General features: G+C 49.3%; 1 protein-coding gene across 2 annotated transcripts in view; it reads right to left on the bottom strand.

Moving 5' to 3' along the window:
* Positions 1–21,489, bottom strand: part of DYNC1H1 (dynein cytoplasmic 1 heavy chain 1) — a 916,572-nt gene that overhangs the window by 524,189 nt on the left and 370,894 nt on the right. For both annotated transcript variants that reach the window (XM_069208347.1, XM_069208346.1), the window contains exons 43-44: positions 20,509–20,638; positions 6,115–6,248 (exon numbers count right to left, since the gene is read on the bottom strand). In XM_069208347.1, the coding sequence (XP_069064448.1) occupies positions 6,115–6,248; positions 20,509–20,638 (264 nt within the window). The remainder of the gene's footprint in view (positions 1–6,114; positions 6,249–20,508; positions 20,639–21,489) is intronic.

Raw genomic sequence — 21,489 nt, 5'->3', positions numbered from 1 at the left:
CTGCATCACTCCAGGGACTCCTCGCCATCTCCTGCACTGCACAGCTGGTCTTCTTCCTTAGTCGACCCGGTCCTGCATCCACAGAAGGGTGGGTAGTGGCTCCTGCCACGACTGGACACTCCATCATGAACGGCACTTGGTCCCCTTCCTTTGCAGGTACTCTTCTGCCAGAGCCTCCCTTCAGGGACCTGCTCTTCAGGTCTGGCCTGAGTCTTGCATAATCCTTTTGCTAAGTCCTCCTGTAAGGAAATGCCTCCTTGGCATGGTTACCCCCCTGAATTTTTTTGCCTTTGCTGATGCTATGTTTTGAATTGAAAGTGTGCTGAGGCCTGCTAACCAGGCCCCAGCACCAGTGTTCTTTCCCTAACCTGTACTTTTGATTCCACAATTGGCACACCCTGGCATCCAGATAAGTCCCTTGTAACTGGTACCTCTGGTACCAAGGGCCCTGATGCCAGGGAAGGTCTCAAAGGGCTGCAGCATGTATTATGCCACCCTAGAGACCCCTCACTCAGCACAGACACACTGCTTACCAGCTTGTGTGTGCTAGTGAGAACAAAATGAGTAAGTCGACATGGCACTCCCCTCAGGGTGCCATGCCAACCTCACACTGCCTATGCAGTATAGGTAAGACACCCCTCTAGCAGGCCTTACAGCCCTAAGGCAGGGTGCACTATGCCATAGGTGAGGGTACCAGTGCATGAGCACTGTGCCCCTACAGTGCCTAAGCAAAACCTTAGACATTGTAAGTGCAGGGTAGCCATAAGAGTATATGGTCTGGGAGTCTGTTTTACACGAACTCCACAGCACCATAATGGCTACACTGAAAACTGGGAAGTTTGGTATCAAACTTCTCAGCACAATAAATGCACACTGATGCCAGTGTGCATTTTATTGTAAAATACACCACAGAGGGCACCTTAGAGGTGCCCCCTGAAACTTAACCGACTATCTGTGTAGGCTGACTGGTTCCAGCAGCCTGCCACACTAGAGACATGTTGCTGGCCCCATGGGGAGAGTGCCTTTGTCACTCTGAGGCCAGTAACAAAGCCTGCACTGGGTGGAGATGCTAACACCTCCCCCAGGCAGGAGCTGTAACACCTGGCGGTGAGCCTCAAAGGCTCACCCCTTTGTCACAGCACCGCAGGACACTCCAGCTAGTGGAGTTGCCCGCCCCCTCCGGCCCCAGCCCCCACTTTTGGCGGCAAGGCCGGAGAAAATAATGAGAATAACAAGGAGGAGTCACTGGCCAGTCAGGACAGCCCCTAAGGTGTCCTGAGCTGAGGTGACTAACTTTTAGAAATCCTCCATCTTGCAGATGGAGGATTCCCCCAATAGGATTAGGGATGTGACCCCCTCCCCTTGGGAGAAGGCACAAAGAGGGTGTACCCACCCTCAGGGCTAGTAGCCATTGGCTACTAACCCCCCAGACCTAAACACGCCCTTAAATTTAGTATTTAAGGGCTTCCCTGAACCTAAAGATTTAGATTCCTGCAACAACAAGAAGGACTGCCTAGCTGAAAACCCCTGCAGAGGAAGACCAGAAGACAACAACTGCCTTGGCTCCAGAAACTCACGGCCTGTCTCCTGCCTTCCAAAGAACTCTGCTCCAGCGACGCCTTCCAAAGGGACCAGCGACCTCTGCATCCTCTGAGGACTGCCCTGCTTCGACGACAAGAAACTCCCAAGGACAGCGGACCTGCTCCAAAAAGACTGCAACTTTATCCAAAGGAGCAGCTTTAAAGGACCCTGCAATCTCCCCGCAAGAAGCGTGAGACTTGCAACACTGCACCCGGCGACCCCGACTCGGCTGGTGGAGAACCAACACCTCAGGGAGGACCCCCGGACTACTCTACGACTGTGAGTACCAAAACCTGTCCCCCCTGAGCCCCCACAGCGCCGCCTGCAGAGGGAATCCCGAGGCTTCCCCTGACCGCGACTCTCTGAAACCTAAGTCCCGACGCCTGGAAAAGACCCTGCACCCGCAGCCCCCAGGATCTGAAGGACCGGACTTTCACTGCAGAAGTGACCCCCAGGAGTCCCTCTCCCTTGCCCAAGTGGAGGTTTCCCCGAGGAAGCCCCCCCTTGCCTGCCTGCAGCGCTGAAGAGATCCCTTGATCTCTCATTGACTTCCATTGCGAACCCGACGCTTGTTCTAACACTGCACCCGGCCGCCCCCGCGCCGCTGAGGGTGAAATTTCTGTGTGGGCTTGTGTGTCCCCCCGGTGCCCTACACAACCCCCCTGGTCTGCCCTCCGAAGACGCGGGTACTTACCTGCTGGCAGACTGGAACCGGGGCACCCCCTTCTCTCCATTGCAGCCTATGCGTTTTGGGCACCACTTTGAACTCTGCACCTGACCGGCCCTGAGCTGCTGGTGTGGTAACTTTGGGGTTGCTCTGAACCCCCAACGGTGGGCTACCTTGGACCAAGAACTGAACCCTGTAAGTGTCTTACTTACCTGGTAAAACTAACAAAAACTTACCTCCCCCAGGAACTGTGAAAATTGCACTGTGTCCACTTTTAAAATAGCTATTTGTGAATAACTTGAAAAGTATACATGCAATTGAAATGATTCAAAGTTCCTAATGTACTTACCTGCAATACCTTTCAAACAAGATATTACATGTTAAATTTGAACCTGTGGTTCTTAAAATAAACTAAGAAAAGATATTTTTCTATACAAAACCTATTGGCTGGATTTGTCTGAGTGTGTGTACCTCATTTATTGTCTATGTGTATGTACAACAAATGCTTAACACTACTCCTTGGATAAGCCTACTGCTCGACCACACTACCACAAAATAGAGCATTAGTATTATCTCTTTTTACCACTATTTTACCTCTAAGGGGAACCCTTGGACTCTGTGCATGCTATTCCTTACTTTGAAATAGCACATACAGAGCCAACTTCCTACACCTCCTGATAGTTTTTGGGAAAACCAGGTGCTTACCTCTGCTCTCCTGTCTCTGGGGGTCACTGTGGTACTCGCCTCCTCTTGGGGTTCCTAGTTCCTCCAGCTCCCCTCTAACAACTCCACATCCTTGGGTGGGGGACTGTATCTCGCATTCCACTTTCTTTAGTATATGGTTTGGACCTCCCCTAGGGCCCTCAATATTTTCTAATACTTTTGCCAATGCTTGTTTCTATGTTATTTCCCAATTGTTAATGTGTAAATAATTAGTGTGCACTTACCTCCAGTTGGGAAGAACTGCCTATAAGTATTCTAGTGTTATGTTACTATAATAAAGTAGCTTTATTTTTGTAGCACTGTGTGGTTCTTTCATGTGTGATAGTGCTGTGTGACTATAGTGGTATTGCATAAGCTTTGCATGTCTCCTAGATAAGTCTTGGCTGCTCATCCAAAGCTACCTCTAGAGAGCCTAGGCTTCCTAGACATTGTCTACACTTCACTAACAGGGGATACCTGGATCCTGTTTAAGGTGATAGCATTGTAGGTGCTCATCACACACCAAGCCAGCATCCTACATAGTGCACCCTGCTTTAGGGCTGTAAAGACTGCTAGAGGGGTGACTTCCATATGCCACAGGCAGTGGTTTGAGGGCGTGGCACCCTGGAAGAGGTGCCATGTCGACTTTACAATTTTTCTCCTCACCAGTACACACAATCTGCAATGGCAGTGTACGTGTGCTTGGTGAGGCATCCTGTGGGGTGACCTAATACATGCTGCAGCCTTTAGGGACCGTTGGTACCACTGCTACTGTTCACAAGGGACTTAGCTGTGTGCCAGGGGTGTGCCTATTGTGGAAACAATGGTACAGTTTAGGGAAAGAACGCTGGTGCTGAGTCCTGGTTAGCAGGATCCCACCACACACTCAGTCAAGTTAGCATTAATACCAGGCCAAATGTTTGGAAGGGGGGAGGGGTTGCAACTATGCCAAAACGGACACTTTCCTACAACATCCTTGTTCCCCTCTGATCGGTGAGTCACAGCAGAGAGTGACCAACCGCCTTTTATCTTTACTTAGCGGTTCCCCCAGGTGGGTGTCCTCCGATTCGTCAAGCAGGTCTCTACACCAGGAACTCTCTGCAAGACTCCTGTGCTCCTGGTCTCTGGAACCGCTGCTGGTCTGCTTTTGAACTGAAACAAGACTGTATCCAGAATGAAGGGGGGGGGGGGGTCGTCTCCCACTGGAATATAGTTTTTCCAACTCCTGCAAGATTGTCAACATCTGTGGCTGTGCATCCTCCAGGGTCACAAGGACTCCAAGAAACAATCTCCCTTTGAGTGAAGGAGTCACTGCCCTGAATCCACAGACACCTCAAGACTAAGACGACCGACTGGTGAATCCTGCTGTCCCACGGGCATCGAAAGGCTTTGCAACACAGGTGGTGTTTTTTTGGTCCTTTTCAGGTCCCTCGTCGTCAAATCCACTTGATAGACTGTGGGCCCCTGCTGCAGCCACTGGAATGGAACCCCTGTGCACTGCAACTGTTGTTCTTGCTAAGACTTATTTGCTCTTCCTCCAAGGAGATCTCCAAGAAGCCCCAGCCTCCAAGATCAGCATCCACTCTGAAGCTCCTGCGGCATGGGACTCCTATTTTGTTGTGCTGTTGCGGTCTCCATGCGACTGCCTGTGCCTGCTGCCAGTGGGTCATTCATGAGGGCTCCACTGACTCCAGCTGACTTTCCTTCCAGCTGAAGGCCCGGCCCTGACTCTCTACCAAGTGTTGAGTTCCTAGGGACCTTGTTGCTCCTCAAAAACCTATAAATTACCTTGCAACTACTATTGGCATTTGCCAACGTCTGTTGGTGGCCCTGCTGGTCACTGACTCACCTGCACCCCATGACAGACGTGGGATGGCTGGTGGGCAACTCTAAAGATCTCCTGCATCCTCCTGGACTCCGCAACAGGACTTCTTTACCGTCCTGCAGGAACTTCACCTCGAAAAAGGTGGGCATTGCCTACCTGTACCGCCTCGACATCTCACAGTGGTCTGGACAATCTCCCCTTCTTTCTCAGGTTCCTCTTGACTGGAATCCAACTTTCAGTTCACCGAACTAGTCCACAAGTCGCAACAGCAGCTAGAAAACCGAGGCCTCAACTGACTACAATGAGGGTTTCCGACGCCACTTCACCTCTATGCACCTGGGCTCCCTGATGCAGGTACTCTGTACTTCTGGGTATCCATGGGTGGGGGCACTCTCCAACCTCCATTGTACCAAATGGTTTGCTCTGCGTCCACTGGTAAGGTTCCTGAATCCATAAAAATCTACCTGCGACAGTCCTGTGTCAGCCTACAGGACACCCGGCTCAATAACTCGACACCCGGGCACCTGTGGGATTACAAATACTTACCTCCGTTTTTTTCTTACTTACCCAGCCTATAGGATTCTAAAACACTTATCTTTGTTTGGCACCTCTGTTCTTATACCACTTTCTTAGTATATGGATTGGTGCCCCCAAAGGGTCCGTGTATTTCTGTTTTTTCTGATGGTTTCTAAGTGTATATTTTGTGTAGGTAGCTCCAAGTGGAGATATACCAATGCTAGTATAGTCTATAGCGCTGTAATAAAGAAACCTTTATTTTTCCAAAACCTAGTGGGGTTCTTTCTTGTAGGAGTTATTGACTGACTATTGTGGTATTTCAAGTGCGAAAAATTCCTCTTAGATACGCTTCAGCTGCTCACCATAGCTACCCCTAGAAAGCTCTTGCTATCTGGACAACTAAATAGTATCACTAAATGTTGCCCAGACTCAGTATATCGTGCCTCACCATAGCAGTACACCATAAACTGAGCCAGCCTCCTGCAGACAGCACACACGTCACTTTCAGTATGGATAACAATATGTAGAGACGAACGACGCCACCTATGAGTAAGCAGTGATAATGCTCATGAAAAACATCTGGATCAATTCTGATGCCTGGGGATAATTCTAAGGTACCAAATCTGTGGCTAGAAGTCACTATCAGATATTAGAAGGCGGGAGTATGCTAAGAATGTTTATCTACTGCCACAAATGCTACTAACCAATGTATGCTCTTTGAACCTTGATATTTAATAAACTTAAAAACAAGGCTATTACAGAAATTCTTCATCTGCAAACAATTATTACATTTCTAGAAGTCAATGAGATAAATTCAACTTACCGGTCAATTCTTAACACATGGTCTAAAACTTCATTGAATAATACAAGGGGAACATCCAGTTCCTCCTCGTAAAAGACTTTCAATCGAGCTTTAACATAGTCTCTGAGCTCTTCCTGGTCCACTGGAATGTAATCCTGAACGCAAAGTAAAAAGTTATCAATTAATATCGGAAAAGGAGCACAGTATCAAAATAGATTTTATTAAGCACAATTGAGTTTTTAAATGTACTAAGTATATGCATCAACTTTATCCGCTCGCTAATATTAATCTTAGGCCACAATGTGAAGGACCAAAAAGAGTGAGGTAAACAGGAAGGAAACCTACTTATCTGAAACGGTTTTGTAGCTTGCAAGCTTTGCATACAACTACCTTATAATGATCAGAGGCACTCAGTCATCTCTAAATGAATCCCTCTTTCTTGGCATGGTTACCTCCATTTTCAGCCTGTTGTCAGTGTGTTTGAATGTGTTCACTGGGATCCTGCTAACCAGGACACCACTAATTATGCTCTCTCCCTTCTAACTTGGTAAATTGTACCATTTGCACCACACATTTGGCATACTGGTGCCCCATGTAAGTCCCTACTATATGGTACACAGGTACCAAGGGCATTGGGGTGCCAAGGGAGCCCTATGGGCTGCAGCATGTATTATGCCATCCACGGAGAGCCCATGCAAAGTGTTCTGTAGTCCTGCCATTGCAGACTGCGTGAAAGGGTGCATGCACCCTTTTTCACCATAGTTAACTGCAACTGCACCATGTCACTATAAGTCACCCCTATGGCAGGCCCTCCTAGCCCAGAGGACAGGATACCTGTGTGCACTAGCAGAGGTGCCCCACAAACTCCAGTGCCATTTTCACGGACTACATGAGTGCGGGGTCGCCATTTATTGCGTGTACAGGACATAGTTAACTCTGAACCCAGGCATGTTTGGTATCAAACGTCAGAATCATACCTCAATAATGTTGCCAGTATTGGAAGTATGTAGGAAAATTGATCCTTGTTGCAGTTACCCCCCCACTTCTGGTATGATATTGATGCTGACTTGACAGGGTGCTGGGACCCTGCTAAACAGGCCCCAGCCCCAGTGTTCTTTCCCTAAACTTAACGTTTGTCTCCACAACTGGCACAACCCTGGCCATTCATATAAGTCCTTTGTAACTGGTACCCCTGGTACCAAGGGCCCTGATGCCAGGGAAGGTCTCTAAGGGCTGCAGCATGTCTTATGCCACCCTGGGGACCCCTCACTCAGCACATGCACACTGCTTTACAGCTTGTGTGTGCTGGTGGGGAGAAAAAGACTAAGTCGAAATGGCACTCCCCTCAGAGTGCCATGCCAACCTCACACTGCCTGTGGCATAGTTAAGTCACCCCTCTAGCAGGCCTTACAGCCCTAAGGCAGGGTGCACTATACCACAGGTGAGGGCATATGTGCATGAGCACTATGCCCCTACAGTGTCGAAGTAAAACCTTAGACATTGTAAGTGCAGGGTAGCATAAAGAGTATATGGTCTTGGAGTCTGTCAAACACAAACTCCACCGTTCCATAATAGCTACACTGAAAACTGGGAAGGTTGGTATCAAACTTCTCAGCACAATAAATGCACACTGATGCCAGCGTGCAATTTATTTTAACATACACCCAGAGGGCGTCTTAGAGATGCCCCCTGAATACCTACCAAACTTCTAGTGTAGGCTGCCAGTTTCTGCCAGCCTGCCACACACCAGACATGTTGCTGGCCACATGGGGAGAGTGCCTTTGTCACTCGGTGGCCAGGAACAAAGCCTGTACTGGGTGGAGGTGCTTCTCACTCCCCCCTGCAGGAACTGTAACACCTGGTGTGAGCCTCAAAGGCTCACCCTTTTTGTTACAGCACCCCAGGGCATCCCAACTAGTGGAGATGCCTGCCCCTTCGTTCACTGCCCCCACTTTTGGCGGCAAGGCTGGAGGAGCTAATGAGAAAATCAAGGAGGAATCATCCACCAGTCAGGACGGCCCCTACGGTGTCCTGAGCTGAGGTGTCCCCCTACCTTGAGAAATCCCCCATCTTGAGTTTAGAGGATTCCCCCAATAGGATTAGGGATGTGCCCCCCTCCCCATAGGGAGGGGGCACAAAGAGGGTGTAGCCACCCTCAGGGACAGTAGCCATTGGCTAATGCCCTCCCAGACCTAAACACCCCTAAATTCAGTATTTAGGGGCTCCCCAGATTCCAGGAAATCACATTCCTGCAACCTGAAGAAACAAAGACTGCTGACCTACAAGCCTGTAGAAAAGGAGGAAGACGCAACTGCCTTGGCCCCAGCCCTACCGGCCTGTCTCCAACTTCGAAAACCTGCACCAGCGACACTTCCGACAGGGACCAGTGACCTCTGAAGCCTTAGCGGACTGCCCTGGACTAAAGGACCAAGAAACTCTTGTGAACAGCAGCCCTGTTCAAAACCAGCTACTTCTTTGCAACAAAGAAGCAACTTCCAAGACTGCACGTTTCCCGCCGGAGGTGTGAGACTTCACACTCTGCACCCGACGCCCCCGGCTCGAGATCCAGAGAACCAACACCTCAGGGAGGACTCCCCAGCGACTGCAAGCCCATGTGTAACCAAACAGAGAACCCAGAGGCTCCCCCTGACTGCAACTGCCTGTAACAAGGGACCCGACGCCTGGAACCAACAATGCACCCGCAACCCCCAGGACCTGAAGGAATTGAACTTCGACGCAGGAGTGACCCCCCAGGCGACCCTCTGCCTTGCCCAGGAGGTGGCTGTCCCGATTACTCACCCCCTGTGCCTGCCTGCACCGCTAGAGTGACCCCCCGGGTCCCTCCATTGTTTTCTATCTGAAACCCAACGCCTGCGTTGCACACTGCACCCAGCCACCCCTGTGCCGCTGAGGGTGTGTTTTGTGTGCCTACTTGTGTCCCTCCAGTGCTCTACAAACCCCCCCCTGGTCTGCCACCGAGAACGTAGGTACTTACCTGCTGGCACACTGGTACCAGAGCACCCCTATTCTCCATAGGCGCCTATGTGTTTTGGGCACCTCTTTGACCTCTGCACATGACTGGCCCTGAGCGGCTGGTGTGTTAACTCTGGGGTTACCTTTAACCCCCAACGGTGGGCTGCCTATGCCCCAGGACTGAGAATTATAAGTGTTTTACTTACCTCCTAACCTAACCTTTACTTACCTCCCCCAGGAACTGTTGATTTTTTCACTGTGTCCACTTTGAAAATAGCTTATTGCCATTTTTACAAAGACAGTACATATTATTGTTTTCATTCAAAGTTCCTAAAGTACCTAAGTTAAGTACCTTGCATTTAAAGTGTTTAATGTAAATCTTGAACCTGTGGTTCTTAAAATAAACTAAGAAAATATATTTTGCTATATAAAAACCTATTGGCATGGAGTAAGTCTTTGAGTGTGTGTTCCTCATTTATTGTCTGTGTGGGTTTACAACAAATGCTTAAAACTACCCTCTGATAAGCTTACTGCTCGATCACACTACCACAAAACAGAGCATTAGAATTATCTACTTTTGCCACTATCTTACCTCTAAGGGGAACCCTTGGACTCTGTGCACACTATTTCTTCCTTTGAAATAGTATATACAAAGACAACTTCCTACAAGTCCCTTGTAAAAGGTACCAGTGGTACCAAGGGCCCTGTGACCAGAGAAGGTCCCCAAGGGCTGCAGCATGTATTGTGCCACCCTAAGGGACCCCTCAACTAACACATGCACACTGGCATTGCAGATTGTGTGTGTTGGTAAGGAGAAAAAGGCAAAGTCGACATGGCATCCCCCTCAGGATGTCATGCACACAGAATACTGCCTGTGGCATAGGTAAGTCATCCCTCTTGCAGGCCTTAAAGCCCAAAGGCAGGGTGCACTATACCACAGGTTTGGGCATAGCTGCATAAGCAATATGCCCCTACACTGTCTAAGTCCATTCTTAGACACTGTAAGTACAGTGTAGCCATATTAAGTATATGGTCTGGGAGTTTGTCAAAACGAACTCCAGAGTTCCATAATGGCTACACTGAGCACTGATAAGTTTGGTATCAAAGTTCTCAGAATAATAAACCCACAATAATGCCAGTTTTGGATTCATAAAAAAATGCGCACACAGGGCATCACAGATATGCCCCCTGTATTTTATCCAATCCTTCAGTGGAGGACTGACTGGTCTGTGGAAGCTTGCTGCTGAGAGACGAGTTTCTGACCCCCCTGGGGTGAGAGCCTCTGTGCTCTCTGGGGCCAGAAACAAAGCCTGCACTGGGTGGAAGTGCTTAACACCTCCCCCTGTAGGATCTATAACACCTGGCGGTGAGCCTCAAAGGGCCAGGCCTGGTGTTACAATGCACCCAGGGCCCTCCAGCCAGTGGAGGTGCCCTTCTCCCGGACGAACACCTACTTTTGGCAGCAAGTCCAGAGGGATAATGAGAAAAACAAGGAGTCACCGCTCCAGCCAGATCCACCCCTAAGGTGACCACAGCTGAAGTAACCCCCTCGTTGAGAAATCCACCATCTTGCTTTAGAGGAGTGGGATTAATATGGATAGGGATGCCCCCCTCCCCAGAGAAGCACAAGGAGGGTGTAGCCACTCTCAAGGACAGTAGTCATTGGCTACTACCCCCCTGACCCTAACACACCCCTAAATATAGTATTTAAGAGCGACCCTGAACCCAGATCATCAGATTGCTGGCAACCTCAAGAAAGAAGGACTGCTGAGCTGAAAACCCAGCAGAGAAGAGGGGACACCAACTGACTCGGCCCCAGCCCTACCCGGCCAGTCTCCTGCTTCTAAAACCTGCAAGAAAAGAAGCAATGCGTTCGGCAGGACCAGCAACCCCTTAAATGCCTCCAGGGGACTGCCTGCATCACGGAGGACCAAGAAACTCCTGTGGACAGCGGACCTGCCCAAAGAAAAGACCAAGAAACCACCTTAAAAGGACTCTCACCTCACTCCAGAAGCATGAGTCCAACTACTCTGCACCCGACGCCCCCAGCCCATGTCCAGAGAAACCACCTATCCAGAGAGGACCCCCAGGCAACTCAGACAATGTATCCACCCTGGGCTGACATCCCTGCACACCCACGATGCTGCCTGCAGACGGAATCCAGAGGACCCCCCTGACCGCGACGAAGATACCAGACGCCTGGAGAAGCACTGCACCCACAGCCCCCAGACCCAAGAGAAACCGACCCCTGGTAAAGCAACAACCAGCAGGTGGCCCTCACCCTTGCCCAGTCAAGCCCAGGAAGGAAGAACAAAGGGTTTCCTTGGGGGTGGGGGAGTTTTGGGGGGGTAACACCCTCTCCCTTTGCAAATAGGTGTTACATGGCTTGAGAGGGGTAGCCTCCCCAAGCCACTGGTATGCTTTGAAGGACACATTTGGTGCCCTCTGTGCATAGACCAGTCTACACTGGTTCAGGGACCTCTAGTCCCTGCTCTGGCGCGAAAGTGGACAATGGAAATGGGAGTGACCACTACCCTGTTCATCACCACCCCAGGGTGTCAGAGGTCCTCTAGAGGGTCCCTGGGTTCTGCCATCTGAATCCAAGGTTGGCAGGGACCTCTGGGAGCATCTGAGTGGCCAGGCAGCTGATGTCCGAGCCCCCTCCTGATAGATGGTCACCTGGCTAGGAGACTAATTCCCCATTTCAGGGCTATTTAGGGTCTTTCTCTCTCGGGTGGGTCCTCAGATTCGGCTTGCAGGATTCCAACAGGACTCTACTGCAACCTCCACTTCGAATTCTAGCCACTGGAACCGCAACTGGACCCTCCAGGAACAGACAATCTGCATTCACGAAAAAGACTTCTTGCAACATTGTTTCCACAGCTCCTTCCAGCTTCTGCAACTGTTCCCCAGCTGTGCATCCTGAGGGCAGCAAGTCTTCAGTCTGCACGAGAAGGAAAAAGGAATCTATCACTCCCCTGCATCTGCAAGCACTTACTGAAACGACGACAAGCTATGTGGATCTCATCCTCAGCTGCGTGGATCCTGCATCACGGGTGGCTGTCCGGAGTATGCTCTTGATCCTCTCTGCCAGCTGTCCAGCTTTGGTAGAGGTAAGCCCTTGCCTTCCCACGCAAGACGGTATACACCTGCACCAAGTCTCCTGCAGCTGCCAATCATCTCCTCCAAGGGAACTTCAAGCTACGTGCAGCTCCAGCCCTCAGCACTCCTTTCTGCGATGCACAGCCTCTGCGTGGTTCTCCTGCAGTGTGGAACCCTTCTTCAGTGTGCTGCGTGGACTACTTCTGCAACTTCTGAATCCCCGTCCTGTGGGTGCTCCCTCTGCTCGTGTGGGCTCTCTATGGGACAGATGTACCAAAGGGTGTTACCCATTCTGTGTCTATGGGAAAATGTGTTTGTACATATGGCCCTGTCACTGAGGGTCCCTTCTGAGTCCCCCGCCTTTGTTGAGTCCTCATGGGCCTTGCTGATCCCAGGCAGCACCACTTTCTACCAACTGCGATATTTGCCGTTGCCAAGGCTTGTTGGTGGAATTCCTGCACTGACACCCGTCTACAATCTACCTTCCAGCATAGGACATCTTCTGCATCCCAGAAACTCTTCTCCAGCTCCAAGGCTGCAGTGTTGATGCGGTGTTCTTCACCGTCGACCAACTCGTACAGCTGGGTGGGTAGTAGCTCCTACTCATCCTGGACTCCACTGAGACTTTTGGACTTGGTCCCCTTTCTCTACAGGTCTTCCTCTTCAGGCTATTACCGCCTATTGGAGAGTTGCCCTTCTAGTATTTTGTGGTATTGTGTGACCAAACAAAGTACATTTATTTTTGTATAACTGAGTGTTTTCTTCCATGAGTGTCCGTGGGGGGGATTACAGTGGTTTTGCATGTGTCTAAAATAAGCCTTAGCTGCTCATCCACAGCTACCTCTAGAGAACCTGACTTCTAGACACGGCCTACACTTCACTGATAGGTGATACCTGGACCTAGTATAAGGTGTAAGTACCTTAGGTACCCACCACACTCTAGGCCAGCTTCCTACAGGGACTTCTTGAAATCTGTGATTAATTTCAAAAGCCGTTTAGCAGCGCTCATGCCGGAACTAATTTTAGAGTAATCAGTCTAAACTGAGGTGATTCCATTCCGTGTAGGCTGACTGGTTTTAGCAGCCTGCCACACTCGAGACATGTTGCTGGCCACATGGGGAAGAGTGCCTTTGTCACTCTGTGGCTAGTAACAAAGCCTGCACTGGGTGGAGATGCTTATCTCCTCCCCCTTGCAGGAGCTGTAACACCTAGCGGTGAGCCTCAAAGGCTCACCACCTTTGTTACAGAACCACAGGGCATTCCAGCTAGTGGAGTTGCCCACCCCCTCCGGCCACGGCCCCACTTTTGGCGGCAAGGCCGGAGGAGATAATGAGAAAAACAAGGAGTCACTGGCCAGTCAGGACAGCCCCTAAGGCAACCTGAGCGGAAGTGACTCTGACTTTTAGGAATCCTCCATCTTGCAGATGGAGGATCCCCCCAATAGGGATAGGAATGGGACCCCCTCCCCTTGGGAGGAGGCACAAAGAGGGTGTAGCCACCCTCAGGGCTAGTAGCCATTGGCTACTACCCTCCCTGACCTAAACACACCCCTAAATTCTGTATTTAGGGGCTCCCCAGAACCTAGGAACTCAGATTCCTGCAACCTAAGAAGAAGAGGACTGCTAAGCTGAAAAACCCTGCAGAGAAGACGGAGACACCAACTGCTTTGGCCCCAGCTCTGTCTCCCCACTTCTAAAGACACTGCTCCAGCGACTCTCTCCCCAGGGACCAGCCACCTCTGAATCCTCAGAGGACTGCCCTGCTCTAGAAGGACCAAGAAACTCCAGAGAACAGCTGCCCTGTTCACCCAAGACTGCAACTTTGTTTCCAAAGGAGCAACTTTGAAACAACTGCGTTTCCCGCCGGAAGTGTGAGACTTGCTACTCTGCACCCGACGCCCCCGGCTCGACTTGTGTAGAAACAACACTTCAGGGAGGACTCCACGGCGACTACGAGACTGAGTAGCCAGAGTTGCCCCCCCTGTGCCCCCACAGCGACACCTGCAGAGCGAATCCCGAGGCTCCCCCTGACCACGACTGCCTGACTCCCAGATCCAGACGCCTGGAAAAGACTCTGCACCCGCAACCCCAGGACCTGAAAGATCGGAACTCCAGTGCAGGAGTGACCCCCAGGAGGCCCTCTCCCTTGCCCAGGTGGTGGCTACCCCGAGGAGCCCTCCCACTTGCCGGCCTGCATCGCTGAAGAGACCCCTTGGTCTCCCATTGATTTCAACTACAAACCTGACGCATGTTTACACACTGCACCCGGCAGCCCCTGTACTTCTGAGGGTGTACTTTCTGTGCTAACTTGTGCCCCCCCCGTGCCCTACAAAACCCCCCTGGTCTGCCCTCCGAAGACGCGGGTACTTCCCTGCTGGCAGGCTGGAACCGGGGCACCCCCTTCTCCATTGAAGCCTATGCGTTTTGGGCACCACTTTGAACTCTGCACCTGACCGGCCCTGAGCTGCTGGTGTTGTAACTTTGGGGTTGCTCTGAACCCCCAACGGTGGGCTACCTTGGACCCAAACTTGAACCCCGTAGGTGGTTTACTTACCTGCAAGAACTAACAAACTCTTACTCCCCCTAGGAACTCTGAAAATTGCACTGTGTCTAGTTTTAAAATAGCTATATGTGATTTATTTGAAAAGTATATATGCTATTGTGATTATTCAAAGTTCCTAAAGTACCTACCTGCAATACCTTTCATTTGAAGTATTACATGTAAAATTTGAACCTGTGGTTCTTAAAATAAACTAAGAAAAGATATTTTTCTATACAAAAACCTATCGGCCTGGAATTGTCTTTGAGTGTGTGTTCCTCATTTATTGCCTGTGTGTGTACAACAAATGCTTAACACTACACCTTTGATAAGCCTACTGCTCGACCACACTACCACAAAATAGAGCATTAGTATTATCTCTTTTTGCCACTATCTTACCTCTAAGGGGAACCCTTGGACTCTGTGCATACTATTCCTTACTTTGAAATAATGCATACAGAGCCAACTTCCTACACCATGGAACCAACTCTAGGGTCCAAATTATCAATGAGGCTTATGTCCCTGTCAGACAGTGCAGTAGGAGGTATCACTGGGTTCTTTGCTATAGCATATCTGGCTCAGTGCAGGTCATAGTCTTATATAAAAAACCAGGGCAACCTCGATAATGCTAAGAATCGGGGCAGCATTACTATAGCAAACAAAATCTTAAACAAAAAAATAAAATGTTATACAATGAATGAATGAATATGCTCCTGGCCTTAAAAAGTGGACTACCTCTACTCATTACTGGTCTCTTTTTTGGCCCCCTTTCTTTCCTCAGTGATTCATTTTGTTTGCTATTGCTATGATGGTCTTGTTTTGGAAGGCCTAGGAAGCTGGGGATTTGTCTCGTGCCCTGCACGTCTCCAAATGGAGCACCACTGCTGACATCGTGGATGGCATTTATCAATTGAAGGCATTCAGACCAGACAAAATCTACTATACGTTTGTACTTAAGCCTCTTTGCATGGCTTTACTTTTAAGTGATATAGGAAGCACTATTACTCATCGGAGGTCATTGGAAAATTTAATATTTTAGCCGCTCCTTCCATCAGTAGATGGAAATTGACTAGGTTGTGCTGTGTGGATTCAGCAGGACTGATTGTAATGGTTAGTTTTTCAGGTAAGTAAGGCAATTACAAGTTCAAGTTCCTGAGCATAGGCAGCCCACCATTGGAGGTTCAGGGCAACCCCAAAAGTCACCGCACCAGCAACACAGGGCCGGTCAGGTGCAGAGGTCAAATGAAGGCCCAAAACACAGACACCTATGAATAACAGGGATGCTCTGGTTACAGTCTGCCAGCAGGTAAGTATCTGCGTCTTCGGGGGGGGCAGACCAGAGGGGTTTTGTAGAGCACTGGTGGGGACACAATTAGGCACACAAAACACTCTCAGCAGTACAGGGGCGGCCGGGTGCAGTGTGCAAAGCAGGCGTCGGGTTTTGAATAGGAATGAATAGAGGGACCTGGGAGTCACTCTAGCGGTCCAGGCAGGGCACAGGGGGGGGGCTTCTCCGGCCAGCCACCGACTGGGCTAGGCAGAGGGCCGCCTGATGGTCACTCCTGAACTGAAGTTCGGTTCCTTCTACTCCTGGGGGCTACGGGTGCAGTGCTTGGTCCAGGCGTCTGGTTCCTTGTTACAGGCAGTCGCAGTCAGAGAGAGCCTCTGGATTCTCTCTGCATGGGTTGCTGTGGGGATCCAGGGGGGGGTCGTCTCGGGCTACTCACGAGGTCGCACTCGCCTGGGAGTCCTCCCTGTAGTGTTGGTTCTCTGGAGCTCGAGCCTGGGGCGTCAAGTGCACAGTGTGAAGTCTTACGCTTCCAACTGGAAGGGTGAGTTCTTTGAAAATTGTTAGAAAGCTGCAAAAAGTTTGCTGTAGGTGAACAGTGCCACTGTTCTCTGGAGTTTCTTGGTCCTTCGGATTTCAGGGTATTCCTCTGAGGCTTCAGAGGTCGCTGGTCCCTGTCAGATGTGTCACTGTGCAGTTTTCTTTGAGTCTGAAGACAGGCCGGTAGGGCTGGGACCAAAGCAGTTGTCGTCTCAGTCGTCTCTGCAGGGCTTTCAGGTCAGCAGTCCTTGTTTCAGGTTGCAGGAATCTGATTTTCTGGGTTCTGGGGTGCCCCTAAATACTAAATTTAGGGGTTTGTTTAGGTCTGAGAGGGCAGTAGCCAATGGCTACTGTCCTGGAGGGTGGCTACACCCTCTTTGTGTCTCCTCCCTGAGGGGAGGGGGGCACATCCCTAATCATATTGGGGGAATCCTCCAATCTCAAGATGGAGGATTTCTCAAGGCAGGGGTCACATCAGCTCAGGACACCTTAGGAGCTTTCCTGACTGGTGGGTGACGCCTCCTTGTTTTTCTCATTATCTCCTCCAGCCTTGCCACCAAAAGTGGGGGCAGTGGCCGGAGGGGCAGGCATCTCCACTAGCTGGGATGCCCTGGGGTGCTGTAACAAAAAGTATGAGCCTTTGAGGCTCACTGCCAGGTGTTACAGCTCCTGCAGGGGTAGGTGAGAAGCACCTCCACCCACTATAGGCTTTGTTCCTGGCCACAGAGTGACAAAGACACTCTCCCCATGTGGCCAGCAACTCGTCTGGTTGTGGCAGGCTTGCTGAAACTGGTCAGCCTAGCACTGGGGGTCGGACTGGTATTCAGGGGGCATCTCTAAGATGCCCTCTGGGTGCATTTTACAATAAATCACACTGGCATCAATGTGCATTTATTGTACTGAGAAGTTTAATACCAAACTTCCCAGATTTCAGTGTAGCCATTACAGAACTGTGGAGTTCGTATTTGACAAACCCCCAGACCATATACTCTTTATGGCTACACTGCACTTACAATGTCTAAGGTTTTGTTTAGACACTGTAGGGGCATAGTGCTCATGCACATATGCCCTCACCTGTGGAATAGTGCACCCTGCTAGAGGGGTGATTTACCTATGCCATAGGCAGTGTGAGGTTGGCAAAGCACTCGAGGGGAGTGCCACATTTACAGTCATTTTCTCCCCACCAGCACACACAAGCTGTGAGGCAGTGTGCATTTGCTGAGTGAGGGGTCCCCAGTGTGGCATAATACATGCTGCAGCTCTTAGAGACCTTCCCTGGCATCAGGGCCCTTTGTACCAGGGGGACCATTTACAAGGGACTTATCTGGGTGCCAGGGATGTGCCAATTGTGGGAACAAAGGTATAGTATAGGGAAAGAACACTGGTGCGGGGCCTGGTTAGCAGGGTCCCAGCACACTTTCAATCATAACTGGCATCAGCAAAATGCAAAAAGTCAGGGGGTAACCATGCCAAGGAGGCATTTCCTTACAACTGGTGTATCCACAATTGTCTTAATTAAATGTATACGCCAATCCCTTGTAAAGTAGTATACCATAATCCCATGGCCTGTAAATTAAATGCTACTAGTGGGCCTGTAGCATTGATTGTGCCACCCACTTTAGTCCTGAAACATGGCACAGTTCTGCCACCACATAGCCTGTGTGTGCAGTTTCACTGCCATTCCAACTTGCCATTTAAAACCTCCTGCCAAGCCTTAAACTCCCCCTTTCATACATATGTCGCCCCTAGGGTAGGCCCTGAGTAGCCATAGGGCAGGGTGCCATGTAAGTAAAAGGCAGGACACATACTCAGGTTTTGCACGTCCTGGTGATAAAAAACCTACCAAAGTCTTGTTTCATTACTGTGTGCCTGCCGTTTTCATAGGTCAACATTGGGAATTCCTTCAAATACTGTTAAGCTGTAATTCTTGATCAGAGAGGACCAGCTGCATCAGGTTTAGTATAATTGGAATGGTAATAAGGCCTCTTACTAGTAAAGTCGGATTTATTACTACTATTTTAAAAACACCACTTTTCCTAGGGTCGCCTAGGGGTCACTCCTGCGCTGAGGTTTGGTTCCTTCAAGTCCTGGGGGCTGCGGGTGCAGTGTTGGTTCCAGGCGTCGGGTCCCTTGTTACAGGCAGTCGCGGTGAGGGGAGCCTCTGTATTCTCTCTGCAGGCGTCGCTGTGGGGGTTCATCTCTGGTTACTCACGGGCTCGCAGTCGCCGGGAAGTCCTCCCTGAGGTGTTTGTTCTTTGGATCTCGAGCCGGGGGCGTCAGGCGCAGAGTGTGAAGTCTCGCGCTTCTGGCGGGAAATGTGCAGTCTTTGAAAGTTGCTTCTTTGTTGCAAAGAAGTAGCTGGTGTCATCGGAGTTTCTGGGTCCTTTAGTCCAGGGCAGTCCTCTGAGGCTGCGTCGGAGCGTCACTGGAGCAGGTTTCCGAAGTTGGAGACAGGCCGGTAGGGCTGGGGACAAAGCAGTTGTCGTCTTCCTCCTTCTCTGCAGGCCTGTTGGTCAGCAGTCCTCCTCGTTTCTTCAGGTTGCAGGAATCTGATTTCCTGGGTTCAGGGTCACCCCTAAATACTCAATTTACGGGTGTGTTTAGGTTGGGGGGCAGTAGCCAATGGCTACTGTCCTTGAGGGTGGCTACACCCTCCTTGTGCATTCTTCCTAAGGGGAGAGGGGCACATCCCTATTCCTAATGGGGGAATCCTCCAAAATCAAGATGGAGGATTTCTAAAGGCAGGGGGGTCACCTGAGCTCAGGACACCCTAGGGGCCGTACTACCGGTGGGTGGTGACTCCTTGTTTTTCTCACTATCTCCCCTGGACTTCACCCCAAAACTGGGGGTTGTGTCCAGGGGGCGGGCATCTCCACTAGCTGGGGTGCCCTGGGGCATTGTAGCATGAAGCCTGAGCCTTTGAGGCTCACTGCTAGGTGTTACAGTTCCTGCATGGGAGGTGTGAAGCACCTCCACCCAGAGCAGGCTTTGTTTCTGGCCTCAGAGGGCACAAAGGCCCTCACCCCAGGGTGTCAGAAAATCATCTCTCAGCAGCAGTCTGGCACAGACCAGTCAGTCCTCCACTGAAGGATTGAGTACAATACAGGGAGCATCTCTAAGATGCCCTGTGTGTGCATTTTTTCAATAAATTCCACACTGGCATCAGTGTGCATTTATAGTGCTGAGAAGTTTGATACCAAACTTCCCAGGTTTCAGTGTAGCCATTATGGAACTGTGGAGCTCATGTTTGACAAACTGCCAGACCATTTACTCTTTATGGCTACACTGCACTTACAATGTCTAAGGTTTGGCTTAGACACTGTAGGGGTATAGTGCTCATGCAACTATGCCCTCACCTGTGGTATAGTGCACCCTGCCTTAGGGCTGTAAGGCCTGCTAGAGGAGAGAGACTTCTGCAACCAGAACCCAGTTTTCTAAAATCCCAAACAACCCTTTAAAGTAAGTTCAGCATTAAGAAGTTTTAATCCACTTAGACCGGTGATTCAAGAAAAGCGAGCCAAGCAGCCTACATTCTATAGTCTGGTGGATGTGCAAAAATAAACACTTCAGTCACTTAAGGAAAAACACAATCAAATTGTGCGGGATGCTCAAAGTGCGTATTTCCTCTACTTCATTGGAGATGAATGGTTTCCCATCAACCCAGGAAAGCTGCTTCCAATAATAATAATGTGGAAAAGGAACGCACATAATGTAATTCAAACGAGTAAGTGAACAACAGGTGCAGACATTGTTATAGTTCCAAATTAGACAATATTATAAATTAAGATCACATTTGAATACAGACATCATGAAAGAAAACAGTGTTGTAACAAGAAAACTACACAGCTCCGAGAATCCTAGAAGACTGTCACATCAAGAAATTCTGTATATAGGGGGTTCCTCCTTTAATGCTATACTAAGCAGTGCACAACATTTAATGTAAAGAGCTGGCCTTTTTAGGAAAGTTAAATTACCTTTGATAGCCAATTGCTGTACAAGATTGGTCTGCTGAGAGCCTTCTCTTTCTCCACATTTGGGAAATGCTTCAGTGCTACTACGTTTATGTTCTCATCCGTCCAATGCCTTTCTTCATCTTCAACAAGTCTAAAACATATTAATGTTTAACATCAAATGCCAATACACAATAAGAGCAGCAACAAGAGAAGCCTTGGTGTACATCATATTTACTAATTAGAACAAACTAAACTACTAACAAGGGAGAGTAGATGAGGTGGTAGTAGGAGGTCTATTTTTTTCGGTGGTTAACATGCATCAGCCGCCCATTTAAAAATAACATACTTTTTTAATACACAGTGTGCTCTGTATGAATGTATGTACTATTTAAAGGATGCTCCCTCAAGATATTTATTTTTTTAAATACATTTTTTGTTACTTCAAATCATTTTTCGGATTAACTTTAAGTATACATTTTTGATTCTCTGCTTTTAGCAATACTTCATTTAACGTACTTTCCTATTATTCTATACGGATATTCCACCTGCATTTTCTAGGACAATTTGCAGCAGTACCCTGTAGGAATCTGGCTCTGTATATACTATATCAAAATGAGATATACTATGCACAGAGTCCAGAGGTTCTCCGGAGGCTTAACAGAGGCTTAAGTAGATAATACAAATGCTCTTTTGTGGTAGTGTGGTCGAGCAGTTAGGCTTACCAGAGGATAGTGCAAAGATTCTGTTTCACACACAGAGGCAATAAATGAAGAACACATTCAATGACTAACTCCAGGACAATTGTTTTTATATAGCAAAAAAATATTTTGTTACTTTATTTCGAGAACCACGGCATTCACTTTGAAGGTAAGTACATTTGCAAATAGGTAGCAAGCATATGTATTAATACCACTTTGTTTCAATTCTGCAAGTTAAATGGTTTTCAAGAAAATAGCAAATATCTGTTTTAAAAGTTGACAGTGCGGTTTTCAAAGACAGTAC

Source organism: Pleurodeles waltl, chromosome 9, assembly GCF_031143425.1.
Source record: "Pleurodeles waltl isolate 20211129_DDA chromosome 9, aPleWal1.hap1.20221129, whole genome shotgun sequence".
Lineage (NCBI taxonomy): Eukaryota > Metazoa > Chordata > Amphibia > Caudata > Salamandridae > Pleurodeles > Pleurodeles waltl.
This window is presented reverse-complemented; position numbering and strand designations above follow the sequence as displayed.